The 19,646-nt window shown below is 34.7% G+C and overlaps 1 protein-coding gene and 1 long non-coding RNA gene across 6 annotated transcripts; one reads left to right on the top strand and one right to left on the bottom strand.

Moving 5' to 3' along the window:
* Window positions 1–499: 499 nt before the first annotated feature.
* On the top strand, window positions 500–19,155 carry LOC104908470 (uncharacterized). 5 transcript variants are annotated; one of them, XR_008969714.1, is made up of 5 exons: window positions 500–686; window positions 5,309–5,390; window positions 12,243–12,296; window positions 13,598–13,651; window positions 14,193–14,514. XR_008969714.1 is itself a non-coding variant. In XM_048646378.2 (5 exons), exon 5 carries the CDS (start codon window positions 16,436–16,438, stop codon window positions 17,363–17,365), a length of 930 nt encoding a protein of 309 aa, XP_048502335.1. In that variant the 5' UTR covers window positions 500–686; window positions 5,309–5,390; window positions 12,243–12,296; window positions 13,598–13,651; window positions 15,790–16,435; the 3' UTR covers window positions 17,366–19,155. The 5 variants fall into 5 exon arrangements, 2 of the variants coding, with proteins under 2 accessions (XP_048502335.1, XP_048502336.1); XM_048646378.2 differs by lacking the exon at window positions 14,193–14,514 and adding an exon at window positions 15,790–19,155; XM_048646379.2 differs by lacking the exon at window positions 14,193–14,514 and adding an exon at window positions 15,774–19,155.
* LOC125498300 (uncharacterized) lies at window positions 6,186–10,468 on the bottom strand. Its single transcript, XR_008969715.1, has 2 exons — window positions 9,980–10,468; window positions 6,186–6,453 (listed from the first exon to the last, which is right to left on the bottom strand). It is a non-coding gene; the product is annotated as an uncharacterized LOC125498300 (long non-coding RNA).
* Window positions 19,156–19,646: the final 491 nt, after the last annotated feature.

Below are 19,646 nucleotides of genomic sequence, written 5' to 3'. Positions count from 1 at the left end.
CCTTGATTTTTTTCTTTTTTTAAAAAAAAATAATAATAAAAGAGAAAAAGAACACCATTATTCCTCTATAATGTATGCGGCTTATGTTGAGAATGCCACATTATTTCCTTGTTGTCAAATTCTCACAATTCTTCATTAAAGATATAAAGAACTTATACCCAATTTCCTCCTTCTTCATTCACTATTATATCTCTCAATTCCCATCAACAGAATAAAAGAAACCCCAAACCCCAATTCATTTTCTCTCTCTCATTCACTGTCCTCCTTCTTCCTCTGTTCTGTCCGTCGAATTCAAGCAAGATGCACTCATTTTTTAGTCTTTGTTCCTTCATCAAAGTTGTAGATCTCTTCGAGATATTGAATTTAGACTCAAAAATTTCTTCAATAGGAGTTCGGAGCTAGGAGTTATGATCTCTGGAAGTTGTAGTTGTTTGCTGCCACTGTTTCAGCGTTTTTTCTCTCTCCTCTTCTTCGTGGATGCTGCTGCCACTGTATTTGTTGGTGTTGTGGGCTTTGTTGCATGTTGTTGTTGTCAAAGAATTCTTTCTTTTGCTTCTGTCCCATCGGTGCTGCTACTGTTTTCCGGTCCTCTTCGCCGGCGAGCTACCACCATCGAGGTTGTGCGCATCGTGTTGATTGGTTGAATTGAATTCTTGTGTCTTGTTGTTTGCGAATTCCAAAATCAGGTATAACAATTAAGTTTTCATAAATATGATTTCCTAAAGATATAATTATTGTTGTTTGATTCAATTCAAATTGTTAAAATTGATCATAATTTATGTTGGTAAACTTTTATTTTACATTGTAGCTTCCAAATTACTTGTTATGTCAGGAAGTTTTAAGTATATTTGTATACTTATAAACAATAACCAGTTTTAAGAGAAGATGTTTTTAATTCAGAATATAGTGGAACTAATAATCAAGATGGATATCATGTTCCAAACAAGTAACTTGCTGTGTTTTCTTTTCAATGGATTCAAGTGAGTTTTGTAAGAGCAATTTGATGATCTTGTTACGAAAATCAGATATGATAAAAGTTTGTTCAGCTTAATGATTAAATCTTTCCTATTTATTTAATGGGTTGGGTTGAGATTTATAAATTGTATTTATATTTCTTAAGTTAGTTTATGAAATCAAATTATCATAAGCCATGTTGTTTAACAGTATCCTTTGTGAATTAGAATGAGGTTAATTGGAGTTAGAGATTGATATAGTGAATTGGATTAGTAGAATGGTTTGTAAATAAGGAGTTGTGGGTAGTTCACGAAAGAGGTTAGAAGGTATGAGAAAGTTAATTTCTTTATCTAATTAGTAGTAAGGATGTTGATTGTTGTTCATATTGTTGTGAGGTGATTGTTGGAGATTGATAAAGAATTTGGAAATGTTGGAACCTTGAAGATTATAATGGAATCGAGCGTTCTTTGGGGAAATGAAGGAGGTACACACATGTCCTTCCACTTTTCAAATATATTATTGATATTTCGATTGATCATATAAACTATATAAGTTGATCTTGATATGTTCTCATAAGTTAAACTTATGTTGTATAAAAAAAATGTGATTTGTGTACTATATGGTTTCTGAAATACATGTTTTTGAGTTTTAAGACAAAGGTAGAACTAAATCGCATCTTAAGTTCTATTGGTTATAAGTTATGTTGTTTTGAGACTCGATAGTATAAATTTGTTTGATGAACCATGTTTTGTGATATGAATAAGGCATGTACATTTGGTTCTAAATGAGAATTTCACTATATTTTCAATAGTTATAAGTTTGATTCTATGAGTTCAATGAGTTACATATTAGGGGAATGGATAAGGTTATGAAGCTCAATTATGATTTCAGAAAAGAGTTCGTTTATATATGGTTATAAATGTATAAACTTTATAAGAGCATAATACCTGTAAGTTGTTGAGAACCTCGGTATCACATTTTGGTAACATTAATTCTTGTTCAAGTTTCGTGTATGAATTTTTAAGAAATCAATTATGATGTCTGATTACCGATTTCGAAATACATGCCTTAGAGGTTGGAAGATATGGGTTTGGAGTTATGGTTGTAATTTCAGATTACGCTATAACATGAGTTCTGGAGGACTATTATTTGAGTACGGAAATATACATGTAGTGAACTATGAACTAAAATAGTATGAACTATTATTAATAGGAAAATAAGTTCAGATGAAGAAGGTTACATTATGTCATAGAAGGATAGCAACAAGGACTATTTGAGGAATTTCGGGTTCTGTAATATTGGAAAGTTATGACAAAGTAGTTGTGGGACAAATTAGTAGATCGAAGAATTATGTTTGAGAATGTTAGTTATTATTTGAAAGTGGAGTTGGGTGATTGTGTAAGTTTTGGAGTGCCAACGTCAATTAATGGGTCAGTTATCGATATAAAAGGGTTGGAGTGATGGTTTTGGGAAGTATTAGACACTAAATTTGAGTTATGTTGACTAAGTCGAGGGAAGGTGATAACTGAGTTTGGAAAACTGCTATTATGGGTATCAATGAGGAGTGCAAAAGAGCTTAGGAGTCTTATTTTCTAATTGGAGAAGTAAAAATAGGAAATGGGAAGGTGAGAAGAGTATAAATGTTATGTATAAAAGTCAAGTTAGATATCTAATTATTTGGAAGTGAATGTTGGAAGTTCAACATTAATCTAATGGTTAATAGAGTGGTTACAATAGCTTTGTGAGTTCAAGAGATGTTATAACCAAAATAAGTATTTGAGACGAAATATTTAATATTGAAGAGTAAGATCTGAAATGTGAAGGTCATATTAGAGAAATATAGGATCAAGATATGGGTGGTGGTTTAAAAGAATATGAAATAGAGAAGTGTAACTTACAGTATTTAAGTTATGAAAGGTCATATCTGGAATTGGATTAAGTAAGAAAGTTTAAAGGTATAATTTTCTAGTAAGATAAGTAAGACTATGTAAATGGATATTGGGAAAGAAAAATATAGATCTAGATAATAGAGAGCATGGTAATTAAAGTTATATAATGACAATACTAAGCGTATGGTGTTAAGGCTAATATGATGAGCTTTCAGTACAAATGCCTGGGGACGTATGGTTGTGAATTATAAATTTAAGAAGGATGAGGACAACGAGTTGAGAATTGGAAGGGAGTGAGATATTTTGACTTGCCATAGTAATTGTGGGTGATTTATGATAATGTAATAAGGTTATGTTCTGGCAATGAAAGTTCATGTATTGGGAATAAGAAAACCTTTAAGGGGAAAATTCATATCATGAGAATTTTGGAATGATATAGTTTAGATGCTATAAGTTAAAGACGGAAGTCCATGTACAAAGAGAAACTATTATGATGAAGGGAATTGCCAAATCATGTTAGAGGATACCTTATAGTCTACAAGTAAAATATTACAGGTTAATCGCACGAGCTTAGAATTGAGTCTCGATAATAGTTAATTATCTTATGAGTCTTTGAGAAACATATTTTACATTTTGATTATGTTATGGGTTCGACTGCGGAGAGACATTTGATTTTGAATACGTTTTATGTATATTACTTCCTTGAAAGGAATATTTGAGGTAAGTGAGATTATTTGATATTCGAGTTGTGTTATTATAAGATTATTGAGGTTCAAGTATTTTGGATATGTTAATTACATTTCAACTTTGTTTTGTTTTATATTAATTTACGGACGGAGGTTTAAGTCGTTGATACACTTTGGAATTGAGTATGCGATACGAATTAAGAACAAGAGTAATAATAAGTTTTGAAATATAAGTTTGTGTTATTGGGAAAATAAGCATTATTATTTAGCGATTGTTTTATGGGGAAAGTAAACAGCATTTATGGAGCGTGATGCTCAATATGTGTTATGGAGCGGGTATTGTTCCTTTGAGTAGTCATGATCCAAAAGTTATTGAGGTTAAGTTTTGGAAATTCCTAATTCGAAGTACCGAGCAGGAAGTTATGTTCATTTTAAGTTCAGTATTTTTTGCTGTAATTATTTTGACAAAAGTTCCAAATGTTCTTGTTAACTCAACCCTTTTGGTAAAGTTTAAATGAGCACACTAAGTGCCTATACGACTTTTACAAGCGGTAAAGAATTGATTATTTCCTTATCTTTACACGTAACTAATATGTGAAATTGTTGATGGAAAACAAAAGATATCAAAAGAAGATCCAAGTCTTGCAATTATTAGCAACACCATAGTAGTGGTGATTATTTTTTTTCCTCTTCATGGATAAATATGTGTTCTTTGAAACACGTGTGGTATTGATAAACTGTGCATTTAAACTATTTATGTAAATAAACTATGGATACAACTGGGTAAAGGCCGATACCAAATAAGGTACGGTATGAACAACAACCCTTGGAGGATGGGTGATGTCCTTCCGAACCCTCGCTGGGTGGGTGAAGTCCAGCAGATAATAAAAATGGGACATGTCCTGGTTAAGGCTTGCAAGCATAAATATTTAAACGGTGGGGTGACGACCTTTATTAGCTTAGAGACAGTCGGCACCTTGTGTAAGGAGCCCCTCTCTATTCGTGTTCGCTTTACCCAAGTAAATTAAATGCTCTAGACCCAAAAGGGTTTTGAACGATCGAAGTGGTGATCTTCATGATAAAAATTCTTACGTTAATACGATTGTGCAAGGATGGAAATCCTGAAATTTTTAAGCAAGTACTTTACTTGTGAAACATGCCGAATTTCTAGCATGAATTGTATACGAATGGTCTTAAGCCACCAAAATGAGGTTTTGGGATGAGCTTATGTATTTCTAACTATTTGAATTTAAGTATTTTTGAAGTTTGGGAATGTTCCACTTGATTAATAATAAACCGCACAACTATATTTTAAGCCACTAAAATGAATTTCTGGTTGGACAGTGTGTGTACTCAGTTTTCCTGATTTTGTTCTTGGAACCTGTCCTGGTGGGGGCAGAGTTCTTTGTTAGTGATCTTGCAGGTTCATATGTGGAAAGCTCGAAATGGAGTAAAAGGAAGAACTTAAGTATCAAGGTTATAATGAGATGTAAGGGTTCCGAGGTTGTATTTGGGATTATTTATCCTTATTTATGAATAAATTATTATATTGCTTTAGAAGTCGAGCAAGGATTATTGTAATATGTTATTGGTTATTGAGGATGTGTTGTGGCCCTGGCCCACAGGTCACGAGATCGTGTATTGAAGGTTTTATTCCGCTGCGAGTAAATAATTAATTCGAGGCTATTAAGTGTTAATTGAGTCTTATGAATGTTAAGTATGATTAGCTAACAGCTCGGAAGTGCGGGCTGTTACACCATTATTTACGTTTTTTTGCAGGCGGCTTGCTGCAGGGAGCTCCTTTGCCGGAAATTCACTAAAGACCAGTCGAAATGGTGGGCGTCAAGATCTTGATTCATGGGTGAGTGATGCCTTCAATTCGAATTGCCACACAATTTGATTCATTAGCCTCAATTTCCTACCAACCATTTCTTTCTATTATCAATTATCAATAGATTAGCTGTCTCAAATAGAAATTGGTATTATCAAATAATATGTCAATTAAAATTGAAATTAACTAATAAGTGCATATTGTTGGGTTATGCAAATTGTGTTAGAACAATTAGTACTAAGCTACCTGAGTTTGTTCAGTTGCTGAGAGCTGTGATTTTTTTTTTTTTTAAAAAAAGAAAACCTCTATGAGAGTACTGTCACTGTTTGCCCAAGGGAAACACTGTACATCCCGGGTTTCATGCTCATTTACCTCCACACAAAGGCTTGGGGGTACGTTCACGCTCATTTACCTCCACACAAAGGCTTGGGAGTACATTTTACACTTATTTGCACCTTTGTTTATTCACCTTCTCCCACTGGATTGTACTTGCTTCATCTTAGGTTAGAGGTCCTTCTTACATGGACCCTTAGTATAAATACTAACTAACAAATGAACTGCCTCTTTGTCTTCATTCTTCTCATAAAAAACTGGTAGGTTCTTGCTCTGTTCACTATTTCTTATCCAGAAGACCTTGAGAATGTGTGTCTTGCTATGCATCTTGGCTTCTAATTATACAGACTCTTTGAACTTGACACAAACTAAATCTAAACTCAGCTTATACAAACATTATTACAGTTACAAAATTAGACAACAAATCCATCTCAACTCGAATTAATTTGTAACAGCCCGCACTTCCGAGCTACTAACTAATCACACTTAAGATAAACCAAACATAATCAATACTTAACAAACCTTGAATTTACGTTTATTCTCAGCGGAAACAATACCTATAAAAACAATTATGGATCTGTGGCTCAGGGGCCCACAACATAAAAACTTGAAAATCAAATAACATATTACAAATACTTCCAAACAAAGCATCTAACTTTAACCTTAGCCCACCATTTCATAACATAAAAATCTTCTTCTTGATCAACAATCATATTCCAAGTCCTCGACATTAACCCTGCAAAATCGCTAACAATGAACCCTGCCCCCACCAGGACAGGTTCCAAGAACAAAATCAGAAAAACTGAGTACACACACTGTCCAACCAGAAATTCATTTTAGTGGCTTAAAATATAGTTGTGCGGTTTATTACTCATCAAGTGGAACAATCCCAAACTTCAGAAAAAAAAGACTTAAAATCAAATAGTTAGAAATGTTTTTATTACGACACCAGTAACCCTTAACTAGAAAGTACGATAAAGAGTACTCATACGTATACTACATATAATAAGCTCCTTGCTATAAGGACAAATTTCAACAACAGTTGAATACATAAGCTCATCCCAAAATCTCATTTTTGGTGGCTTAAGACCATTCATATACAATTCATGCTAGAATTCGCATGCTTCACAAGTAAGTGCTTGCTTAAAAATTTCAGGATTACTATCCTTGCACAATCGCATTAAAGTAGAATTTTTATCATAAGATCACCACTTAGATCATTCAAAACCCTTGGGTCTATAAGCATTTAATTTCTTTGGGTAAAGCGAACACGAATAGAGAGGGGCCCTTACACAAGGAGCCGACTGTCTCTAAGCTAATGGAGGTTCACCCCACCGTTTAAATATTTATGCTTGCAAGCCTTAACCAGGACATGTCCCATTTTTATTATCTGCTGGACTTCACCCACCCAGCGAGGGTTCGAAAGGAGATCACCCATCCTCCAAGGGTTGTTGTTCATACCGTACCTTATTTGGTATCGGCCTTTACCCACTTGTATCCATAGTTTATTTACATAAATAGTTTAAATGCACAGTTTATCAATACCACACGTGTTTCAAAAAAACATATTTATCCATGAAGAGGAAAAATAATCACACTACTATGGTGTTGCTAATCATTGCAAGACTTGATTTCTTTTGAAATCTTTTGTTTTACGTCAACAATTTCACATATTAGTTACGTGTAAAGATATAAGGAAATAATCAATTCTTTACTGCTTGTAAAAGTCGTATAGGCACTTAGTGTGCTCATTTAAACTTTACCAAAAGGGTTGAGTTAACAAGAACATTTGAACTTTTGTAAAATAATTACAGCAAAAATACTGAACTTAAAATGAACATAACTTCCTGCTCGGTACTTCGAATTAGGAATTTCCAAAACTTAACCTCAATAACTTTTGGATCATGACTACTCAAAGGAACAATACCCGCTCCATAACACATATTGAGCATCTCGCTCCATAAATGTTGTTTACTTTCCCATAAAACAATAACTAAATCATAATGCTAATTTCTCAATAACACAAACTTATATCTTTCAAAACTTATACTCTTGTTTTTAATTCGTATCGCATACTCAATTCCACAGTGTATCAACGACTTAAACTCTCGTCCGTAAATTAATATAAAATAAAATAAAGTTGAAATGTAACTAACATATCCAAAATACCTGAACCTCAATAATCTTATTATAACACAAACTCGAATCTCAAATAACCTCACTTACCTCAAATATTCTTTTAAAGGAAGTAATATACATAAAACGTATTCGAAATCAAATGTCTCTCCGCAGTCGAACCCATAACATAATCAAAGTGTAAAATATGTTTCTCAAAGACTTATAAGATAACTATTATGGAGACCCAATTCTAAGCTCGTGCGATTAACCTGTAATGTTTACTTGTAGACTATAAGGTATCCTCTAACATGTCTTGGCAATTCCCTTCATCATAATAGTTTCTCTTTGTACTTGGACTTCCGTCTTTAACTTATAGCATCTAAACTATAGCATTCCAAAATTCTCAGATATGAATTTTCCCCTTAAAGGTTTTCTTATTCCCAATACATGAACTTTCATTGCCAGAATATAATCTTATTACAGTATCATGAATCACCTACAATTACTATAAAATATCTCACTCCATATTTCCCAATACTCCACTCGTTGTCCTCATCCTTCTAAATTTATAATTCACAACCATACTCGTCCCCATGTATTTGTACTGAAAGCTCATATTACCTTAAACCATACGCTTAGTATTGTCATTATATAACTTTAATTACCATGCTCTCTATTATCTAGATTTATATTTTTCTTTCCCAACATCCATTTATATAATCTTACTCATCCAATAGACGAAATTATGCTCCAAACTCTTTTACTTGACCCCTTTGCGGATAGATCTTTTATTACATAAGTATTGTAAATTATATCTCTCTAATAGATACTCATCTAAACCACCACCAAGATTGGATCCTTTATTTCACTGATACGACATTCATATCTCAAATCCTACACATCCTCTGAACTCACAAACCTCTTGTAACAACTCATTAACTCATAAATTAATATTTGACCTTTGAAATTCACATCCAAATTTACTATTCCCTAACTATCTAATCTACGTCCACCACATAACATCTTCATTCTTAGTTAGAACCTCCCAACAATTACTTCATCCTTCAATTATGACATCACAAATCTTCATTCTTATTATATAACCAAGCTCCATATTATTTTCGGAGATTTTTCGGGTGATACCATTCACCTTGTTTATACGCCATAAGTAAATCTTGGGATATGACTACTTCTAATAATATCCTCAAAGCGCAATTGTATTTATAAATAGAACTTCACAAGTACCCATCTCACAGCAAACTCATTCTAACTTAGATTCCAAACTCCATATAACATAATTCATCCATGATATTCTGTAAAGATATACTTGTTTCACTAGACTTACGTGTTTCCAAACTTAAATCCGAAAATAATGTTCATTAAATTGACCCAAATTTGAGAGACTTTTTCCTATGAGAACTTCTTCATAAAAATTTAAGTAGGAGTAAAGATCCTCCCCGTCATTAATAGAACTAGAAAATTCTGATTATAATTTCACGAGTCCATATTTGTTCATAACTCCAAGTCATAATTTTCAAGTTCATGATCATATATAATCAAAATCTCAAACCATAATAAAGAGTTTTTCATACTTTCAGAATTCCATATAAAACTTATATCACAAATATTTTCATAATTGCCTCAACCCTGAAATTTTAACTCAACATCCTTGATCAAAATTCCTTTCTTTTTCTCTGAAACTTTCAAATATAACTACAGTTAAAATCGAAAGCGAGTTCATAAACCTATCGAGTCGAGTCCGCTTAGTTCGTAAATCGAAGTACTTGTTAAAACACTTATATAGTTAGATATACTAAAGATCTTGCTTTAATTCTCATAGCTACACTTTCATATAAAAGATCAACTTACTAAGCATAAGAAACTTATTATAAATTCGATGTGGAAACAAGTAGGTTTAATAATATACACATATATATTATTGAAGGATTCAACTACCTCCAATCAGTTCTTCATAAAATATCACTCAGTAAAATCATCACATATAAGCTTTCGCTCATAGCTTAAAACCAAATATGTAGTTAACAACTCTTGTAAACACGAATAACGCTTTGAATAATTTTGTATTTATATAAAAGGCTTATTAACTCAGCACATGAAATCACATAAAACACGAATATAGATTCAAAGGTGGAAGGACATGTGTGTACCTTTAAACGATTCCCAATAATTCGACATTCTGGATAACCAACTATAGCTCGAACTTCATAATTTATCTCCATATACATACTCCAACAACGACCTCAAAACAATAACAACAATCATTAACCATCCTCACAACAATTTAGATAAACAAATTGAATTACTCATACTTTCTAAGCTCTTCCATGAACTAACCACACAACCTTATATACGACCCATTCTACTAATCCAACTCACAACATCAATTCTATCTCTAATTAACATCATTATGATTTCAGAGAGTATTATCAAACAACATAATTTATAAAAATCAGTTTTTATGAACTTACTTAAGAGGCTTACTTCATATTAGAAGCTTCAATCCAATAAGAAAGATAAAATATTCAATCTTTAAGTTTAACAATCTTATCATAATTATATTTGCTAATCAATAACAAAATTGAGAACCAAGTTTATTTCTAAAATCAGAATATAAAATCCAATTGCACCACACTTGAATTGGTATAAATGAGATGAGGAATTAAGAAAAATTAGCTTATACCTTCATATGGAAAGGAATACCAACAATGACAACAACAAGGCAACAAGTTAGCAATGAAAACATGGGCAAACAAGCCAACCACGACAGCAGCGCAACACAAAGTACAACAGCAGTGCTGAACTTGTGTAAGGCGTAACTCATAGTCCGAACTCCGAATTGAGCGATTTTTGTGCCAAATTCATTAGCTCGAAGTGATCTACAACTTTGATTCAGCAACAAAGAGCAAAATTGGATTCATTTGTAGATAATTGAGGAAACAGATTGTTGGAATAAAAACAAGAAGAGAGAAATGAAATAGGAACACCAAACTTACAAAGACCATAACTCATAGCTCCGAACTCCAAATCAAGTGATTTTTGTGCCCAAATTCATTAGCTCGAAGTGATATACAACTTTGATTAGCAACAAAGACAAAATTGGATTGCATGTTGTAGATAATTGGGGCAACAATTGTCGGAATAAAAACAGAGGAGAGAGAAATTAGATAGGAACACCAAACTTACAAAGACCATAACTCATAGCTCCAACTCCAAATCAAGTGATTTTTGGGTCTAAGTTCAATAACTTTTGAGATCTACAACTTTGATTCAATAAGTTTTGGCAAATTCCGAATCCAAAATGATAAATTGAGCATGCACAGTACGGGGTATAAAATCAGAGGAGAGAGAAAATTATTGTTTGGGGTTTATATTTTGTTTTGGGTTTCTCCCAATTCTCAACACTTGGGTAATTAAACTGAAATATTGAAGAGAAAATTGAGTTATGGGAAAATACACTTTGGACTTGATGAGAATTATGAAGAAGAGAGAGTGATGTTTCCATCTAAAGTAGATGACTCAAGGAGAGATAAATTATAATTAAAAATGGGTTTCTCTTTATTTCAAAGCTTGAAATCCTTAACTCAATATCTCTATTATATAAAATCCATACTAACTTATTTGTGCTTGGAACTTACTTTAGACGATAAAAAAAATAATTCTCAAAGTAATTTCTTTACTAATATGAACATAGCTAACTTTGACTAAAACGTGTCTGAAAATATAAGCTATTATACTTATCAAATCTCATTTATAAAGTCGTTATTAAACCTGCTTAAAATATAGGCTATTACATAATTGATACTAAAAGGAACTAAAGAACATTTAATTACTATATGTGATGGACTTGCTTAATGCTTTAATTTAGTTTCTGTGTTCTTGCTCGCTTAAAATTCAATGTTGTCTGTTCTTTGAGTTTTAGCTGATCTTATGCAGCCTCTGGCTTAAGAAAATGTTACATTCTAAGATCTATTTTCAGCTAATGTAGAGATAATTACAAATAGAGAATAACACATCAATTTTTGCTTGAGCCTTGAAAATTTGTTCTAAAAAGAACTGAGACACATTTAATCGCTGCATGATGATTTTTACTTGATGTTTCTGCTTCATTTAAGTGTGGTTTTTGAACTGAAACAAAATGTAGCCTGCTTTTTTCGCTCTTAGCTAATCTTGTACATCTTCTTGCTCTCAAAAATTGACATTAAAATTTCTGCGCTTAGAAATTCCAAGTTGATGGTATTAAATCAACATTCCTGCTGTTTGCCTTGTGATTTCCATTTTGTTGCATTGAATTCAGATTTTCATCATGCTATTTAGTCTTTTTTACTATGTTGTGCCTTTTGTATACATGTTGCCTTGCTTTGTAGTTAAACTGGAACTTAGAGCCCTAATTAAATTAAACTTTTACTGCAGGACTTGTGTTGCGACTTGGAAAACGCTCTGTACCAGTTTGTCCAACGATCCCTGGTAACCCTCCATTTTCAAGCCTTTTTCTAAACTAATCTGCTATGTGTTACTACTCTTCTGTTGCAAATGTGCTTCCTTTTTAACTGTTACACATGTGGTCTTGCTATATTATTGTGCCATGTTTTGCATTGATTCAATATATTATGGTGCTTGCATTTGTTCTGCACTTTTGGGTTCCAAATTATATGAATCTGATTAGCATGCCTAACGAACTGCCTCTTTGTATAAATACTAACTACCAAATGAACTGCCTCTTTGTCTTCGTTCTACTCATAAAACCTGGTGGGTTCTTGCTATGTTCACTATTTACTATCCAAAAGACCCTGATAATGTTTGTCTTGGTACGCATCTTGGCTTTAAATTAATGTGCTTCCTTTTCAACTGTTACACATGTGGTCTTGCTATATTATTGTGCCATGTTTTGCATTGATTCAATATATTATGGTGCTTGCATTTGTTCTGCACTTTTGGGTTCCAAATTATATGAATCTTATTAGCATGCCTAACGAACTGCCTCTTTGTATAAATACTAACTACCAATTGAACTGCCTCTTTGTCTTCGTTCTGCTCATAAAACCTGGTGGGTTCTTGCTATGTTCACTATTTACTATCCAAAAGACCCTGATAATGTTTGTCTTGGTACGCATCTTGGCTTTAAATTATACAGGTTCTTTCAATTTGACACAAACTAAATCTAAACTTAGCTTATACAAACACTATTACAGTTATAAAATTCCACAACAGATCGATCTTAATTCAAATAAATTGGTACCAAAAAGAACTTAAGAACATTTAATTACTATATACGTGATGGACTTGCTTCATGTTTCTATTTAGCTTTTGTGTTCTTGGTCACTTAAAATTCACTGTTGTCTGGGTTTTTTTCCTGTTTGAGTTTATCTTATGCAGCCTCTTGCTTTAGAAAATTTTGCTTGAGTCTTCAAAATTGGTTCTAGAAAGAACTGAGACACATTTAATCGCTGCACAATGATTTTCGCTTGATGTTGCCTGATTTTGACCTCCAACAAAATGTTGCCTGATTTTTTCAGTTCCAGCCAATCTTGTGCATCTTATTGCTCTCAAAATTGACATCCACATTTCTGCGCTTAGAAATTTCAATTGATGTTATTAAATTAACATGGCTGCTGTTTAGCCTGTCATTTCCATTTTGTTTTATTGAATTCAGACTACTGTCATGCTATTTAGGCTTTTAAACTATGTTGTGCTACTGTATAAATGTTGCGTTGCTTAATAGTTAAACTGGAACTTGCAATGCTGAATAAATTCTACTTTTACTGCAGGACTTGTGTTGTAACTTGGAAAACGCTTCGGATAAGTTTCTTCAACGATTCCTGGTAACCCTTCATTTTCAAACCTTTTTAAAAACTAAATTACTCCGTGTTGCTGCTGTTCTGTTGCAAATGTGTTCCCTTTTCAACTGTTACACATGCATTCTTACTATATTATTATGGCATGTTTTGTGTTGATTCAATATTTTATGGTTCTTGAATTTGTTCTGCACTTTTTTTTTTCAAATTATATGGAACTAATTAGCATGGCTAAATACACTGATGAGCAAAGTTTGTTTGTTCTAAGCTAACATTCAGCCTGGTTGACACAACTTCCCATTCCATTTTAAATTAAGCTGCTAAGTATAGTCCAACATCTAAGCTTGCCTCCTGAGTTTTGAGTTGCTCAAATTCTATTGTGCTCTGTAGTTTACACGACCCTCAAAAGCAATGCATGTCCTCTAAAAAAGTGAGCCTATGATACTCCATTGTATAGTGGTATAAGAGGACTTTGCTAGAGTATTTTGCTTCATAACCATCATTCTCCAACTATTGTATTCAGATTATAGCCATAACAACAAGTATAATTCAGTTTGTTGCCTCACAGGTTATAGCCATGACACCCAAATAAACTAATGAGCATCTCATTCCGACCTTTGCTGAGAGGCAAATCACTGAGTGTCTTAACTTCAAAGTTCCTATCTATGATTTTGTCAATGTTTCCAAAAATAATGCCTGCGTAGTTGTTAGGACAGAATGTGGCTCGCTTGCTTACATGTATGTGGGTGGGGAGGCTAGCAGCCTAGATGGTTCATGTGAAAGGGCTGCTGAAGCAGCTGTGCGAGATCTCATACATAAGTATGATGTGCACGTTGAAGATTTCTCATCGCAAAGGAAATTTATGTTTGACAGATGTGCAAAGCTTTATAAATTAAGAGGCAAGAACTTGAGGTGTTGAAAATGGCTTGCCAGCACAAGTGCTGTTTGAAAGTGCATGTGTAAGCAGCCAAACTTTGCCTACACATGTCACTCTTGACTACATGAGTGTGCTGCCCATGGTAGTTGCTCACACTCAAGCCTTGCTAACTCCTGTTGAAACAATCTGCTTACATGGGTACAAGTACACTTGCTGGTTGACAGTTACATGTCCTAAGAGTTTGATTGGTACAGAGTGTATCTTTGGGGATTCTTGTACCCACCTATGTGAAGCCAAACAAAGTGTAGCCAAGAAGACCATCCTTTATCTCATGCATCAATACAACTTCACTATCCTAGATGCAAACTATACAGCTGCTAATTATGCTTCTATTCTTTGCGCCCTAGAAAGGGAAAGCTACCTAACTGTCAAAGAGCGCGTGCTAAAGACTCAGGAAGCAATCCAGCCTAGCCCTCTGGTTGTAGAGCAGGATTGCTTGACTCCGCGCGGCATCCAGTTTCAAATCCCTACAATGGTATCGCCGCCTCTTCCTCAAAAGAAACGCAAAGCCAGGCTATCTTTTGGGAATGTTATATCTCTTGGTCCAGCCCTTGCAGTTCCCCTCTTATCTATTCCTCCGGAACTTGAAACTATTTTCAAGCGACCTAAGAAAACTACCTAGGCATTATTGCTACGTTCCCTACTAGGTTTGCTTTTGTAATAGAGGGAGATTATATCTCTTGCTTAGTTCAGGGTTAGGTTTAGTCAAGTTTAACAATGGTGTTGTCTACACTTGTGAACTTTATTCTCTGTATTTTTGCTATTTCTCTCCTCTCTATGCTTGTAATGTAGTGTGTTAGTTGTGTTGTAAGAAAGAAAATGCACCTCGGTGCAAGTACTGAAATCCACTATTGTGTTTTCCTTAAAATAACACTGTGCCTCTAACGCTTCTCTGTTGAAAGGAATTGTTTTTTTACATGTTGTTCATCTACCACTTTTTACACTTTTGTAGCACACAATTTTAGGTACGGTTTCAGTAAACACTTCCTTTTCCCACATCCGTGAGGAATAAATAATGCTTTTCCAATACACTAATACAAGAACAAATCAAAATTACCCTTGGAGCCTGCAAAACAGAACAAAAACACATAATACGCAAAATTACATACACATGTATTGTACATTTCACGCTTGACAGTTAACACCTCTTTCTTTGCTTTCTTTTTAGTCTTGTGCTTTGTATTGAGTTTCAATTTTGCTGCTGTATTATAGAGGTTCACTAATGCAGGGAGTTGCGCTGGCGTCTGTGTAAGGATACTTCGCCCCAGCACATCCCGTGGCCAATTCTACTTGGCGTAGCCGCTCCTTCGATGGGTATTTCCAAAAACTCCTTACTATACAGTTTTAAATTAGTGCCACATTATTCACTGCTGCTAGATAGTTGTTTTAATGGTACACCTAAATATAGTCTAAGCGGCCTCGTGTTGCACACCTTGCCATAAGTAGTGTAAAGCAACGTTTCAAAGGGCTTGCTTATTAATTATTAATCAGACAAGTGTCTGCACATTAAATTATTGCTGCGAATAGAGCCTAGCACAATGGTTGTACCTAATAAGTAGGCGCTTCTCAGGTGAGCCTAGCAAACGTAAAACTCGCATAAGCAAGCGTATGAGATCACTACAACAAGATGACGCATCATTAGGTGAAACCACCTTCTTGAGGTCAGCGGTCACTCCAACACAGTATCAAAGTGATCGCTTACTTCAATGTGATCCTGATGTTGCACCAAAACAAAAGCGAGCCCGAGCTAAACAGCCCAAGAAAAACAAACAAAGTAAATCTTAATTCTTTTAAATAGTTATTAATAGTATATATTGTAGATTTGTGGTATCTGTGTCCTTAATGTTTTTCCCCGGCCAGTTGGGGCTGCTTTAATGGTTGGCCAGCAAATGCCAACCGCAGCACTGGAACTCCCTGCTGCAGAACATTGCCCCAAGTGTTCGGCTATTAAATTTGCTTTTGAATCGCCTGGTTTTTGCTGTTCAAATGGGGAAGTTGAGATTGCTTCCAATTCCTTCCCATCAGAATTAATCAGGCTTTTCACTTCACAAGACGATGATTTTTTTCACTTCAGAACGTATATACGCTTGTACAACAACCTATTTGCTTTTAGCTCACTTGGCGGGGTCTTTGATGCATGTATGCAAAAAGGCATTTATGTTTTTAAATTACACGGCCAAAGCTATCATTTTATACCTAACCTACTGCCTAACGATAAAAGACCTCAATTCTTACAATTATACTTCTATGATGCTCAACATGAATCAGAAAACCGGCTCAATTTATTTCCCGAGCTACGGCCTGATGTGATAGCTATCTTAATGGAAGTTATGCAATATAATCCATACGCCAAGTTCTTCAGATCTTTGAGAGAACTTGACATCGTGGAGAATACTCAAATACGGTTAAATCGAGACCCAGTTCTTGATCAGCGTGTTTACAATGCCCCTACAGCTGATGAGGTTGCTGTGATATGGGATGAGGAATCCGCAACCAGTGCAAATAGTGGCCCTCATATTGTAGTTCATGGAGAGGGTGCACAGCAGCACAGGATCATGCACTATTATGGGTGTTATGATCCATTACAATATCCGCTCCTACGGCCATACGGTGACTGTGGTTGGCACCATGGCTTAAAAAAAATGAGCCAGGGTGGCCGTACGCAGGTCGATGTACCTGAACAACCTATAACGTCTGAAGCCGTTACTGATGTTAGCACATTTTTAGATGCAGAGTCTGCCAGTAAGTTTGGCTGTACTTCTCTTTTTGTTTTACACTGCTCTTCAGCCTTACAACCAACTTAATTGCTGCCTCTTTGCTTGAAAACATGTAGTTTCAAAACAGGTTAAGAATCCTAGAACCCAAATTTCTTGTAGGGAATACTATGCATACCTCTTTCAAATCTGGCCAAACAACTACATCCTCAGCATGCCGCTTATTTCAACAGTTCATTGTTGACATGTATGTAAAGCTTGAAAATACACGCCTTGATTTCTTTAGAAACAACCAAGCAACAATCCGTGCAGAATTGTATCAAGGCATCATAGATTGCTTCGATGGTGGGGAGAAAAGTGCTTCAAACATAGGCCACAGAGTTATCTTGCCGCCTTCATTCGTTGGCGGGCCTCGTGATATGAAGCGTCGTTATCTGAATGCTCTTGCCCTTGTGCAGAGATATGGGAAACCTGACCTATTCATCACAATGACATGCAACCCTAATTGGATTGTGTTGAACCCTAGTTTTGATAATGACAAAGAAACAAAGGAACAAACTAAGTAGTGAACTAATGAATTATTTAAGTGTATGGTGTTTAAGGTATCAATGCAAGGAACTGGGAGAATACGAAGTCAATGAAGAAAGTCAAGAGAGGATTTCAAAGGCTAAGTAAAGAAGTTTCTATGTTGATACTGGAGCAAGCATTGGATCAAGAATAATAGAAGCTAGGCGTTTTATTTTCTAGTTCCAATGTAAAGGAACAAAGAAAGAATGGTAAGGAACTGTGGCAGTCTATTTGAGAATGAGCGTTTGTTCCTTTGTAAGGAACAAACTAAGTGGCACTTAGCGAATATGTTAAAGGAACTGAGTTAATAAAAGGAACTAGACTTAGGCGTGTAATTATTGTAACGGTTAAAAAGATAATTGAGTAAGTCATGCCTAATTATAGGAAATTAGTTATATCTAATTTCAAATGATAAAATCAGTTTTAAAAAGAAAATCTGTTTTAGAAAAAGATTTTATTTTTCGGAAAATAAGAAATAAATATCCGGTTGTTAGAAAGATTTTATTTCAAAGATATTATTTTCTTAAAGATTAAAAAATCAGTTCTAAAGATAAAAAGAGTTTTATAAAACTGATTTTCGGATAAAGCTCAAGGAACTCCTATTACTTAGGAGTAATGGCTACATTTTATCCACGTTCATTTATAGTTCATGGGATCATGGGACATGATGTAAAACATGTTCCTTAGGGGAAGGAACATCATGGGTTAATGGACTAAACATGTACTATAACATTAATCCCACGTTCTTCATGATTAACACTATAAATATAGAAGTCTAGATAAGTTCCAAATTGTGTCTGACTAAGTAATTAAGTGAGTTTAACTTATTAAGTGTCAGTGCCTTCATTCTCTCATAATAGCCATTTGTTCTTTGCCTTCTTACTCTAATTCCACTAAGCTTATTTCGATCAATTGTATTTTGGTTTTTGGGGTAAGGGAACTTTGAGTGAAGTTCTGTAAGAGAAAGGCTTTGAGTGAAGCTTGTATGTGTGAGAAAACTTCGAGTGAAGTTGAGAGGAACTGCTGTTAAGGGAACAGTGGCTCAGGAACTTGAGTTTAGGAACTCAAGGTGGCTCGAGTTAGAATTAGGTTGTAACAGAGTTGTTTGGCCTAATTAGTGAAAGTGTTGAGTTTAAAATCCCTAGTGGTCGAGGTTGTTTCTTCTTGTTGGGCCCAAGAAGTTTTTCCTCGTAAAAATCCCTTGTGTTCCTTTAGCTTGTTTATTCGTTTAAGTTTTAATTTCCGCAAAAAGTTACGTTTATTTCTACACCTACAATTCACCCCCCCTCTTGTAGTGTTCCTAGGGAAATAACAGATTGAAATTAAAAAACACCTTGCACCAGGTGAAGAAGCACAGCATCGCCCTGATATAGTAGCCCGAGTTTTCCACGCAAAGCTTATAGCCTTTAAAAAACTGCTCATGGAAGACCATGTGTTGGGTGAGGTTGAAGCTTTTACATATGTTGTGGAGTTTCAAAAGCGCGGGTTGCCACACGCACACCTTTTAATCATTTTCAAGCCAAACTACAAAATCAAAGATCCTGATGAATTTGACAAATTTGTTAGCGCTGAAATTCCTGATAAGAGTAACCCACATTTGCGGAAAGTCGTTTTGAAGCACATGATGCATGGCCCATGCGGTGATGCTAATCCTGAATGCCCTTGCATGAAACACAAGGGAAGAGTTGGGACTTGCAAGTATGGGTATCCAAAAGCATTTACAAATGAAACAACAAGCCATGAAAATGGTTTCCCGCTCTACAGAAGAAGAGATGATGGTGAAACTCCTCTTATTCGCAAGTTT

The sequence above is a fragment of the Beta vulgaris genome, chromosome 6, assembly GCF_026745355.1.
Source record: "Beta vulgaris subsp. vulgaris cultivar EL10 chromosome 6, EL10.2, whole genome shotgun sequence".
Taxonomy (NCBI): Eukaryota; Viridiplantae; Streptophyta; class Magnoliopsida; order Caryophyllales; family Amaranthaceae; genus Beta; species Beta vulgaris.
This window is presented reverse-complemented; position numbering and strand designations above follow the sequence as displayed.

Coding starts and splice junctions, on each gene's coding strand:
- LOC104908470 (XM_048646378.2), top strand. CDS start 16,436: ATGGTTGGCCAGCAAATGCCAACCGCAGCACTGGAACTCCCTGCTGCA.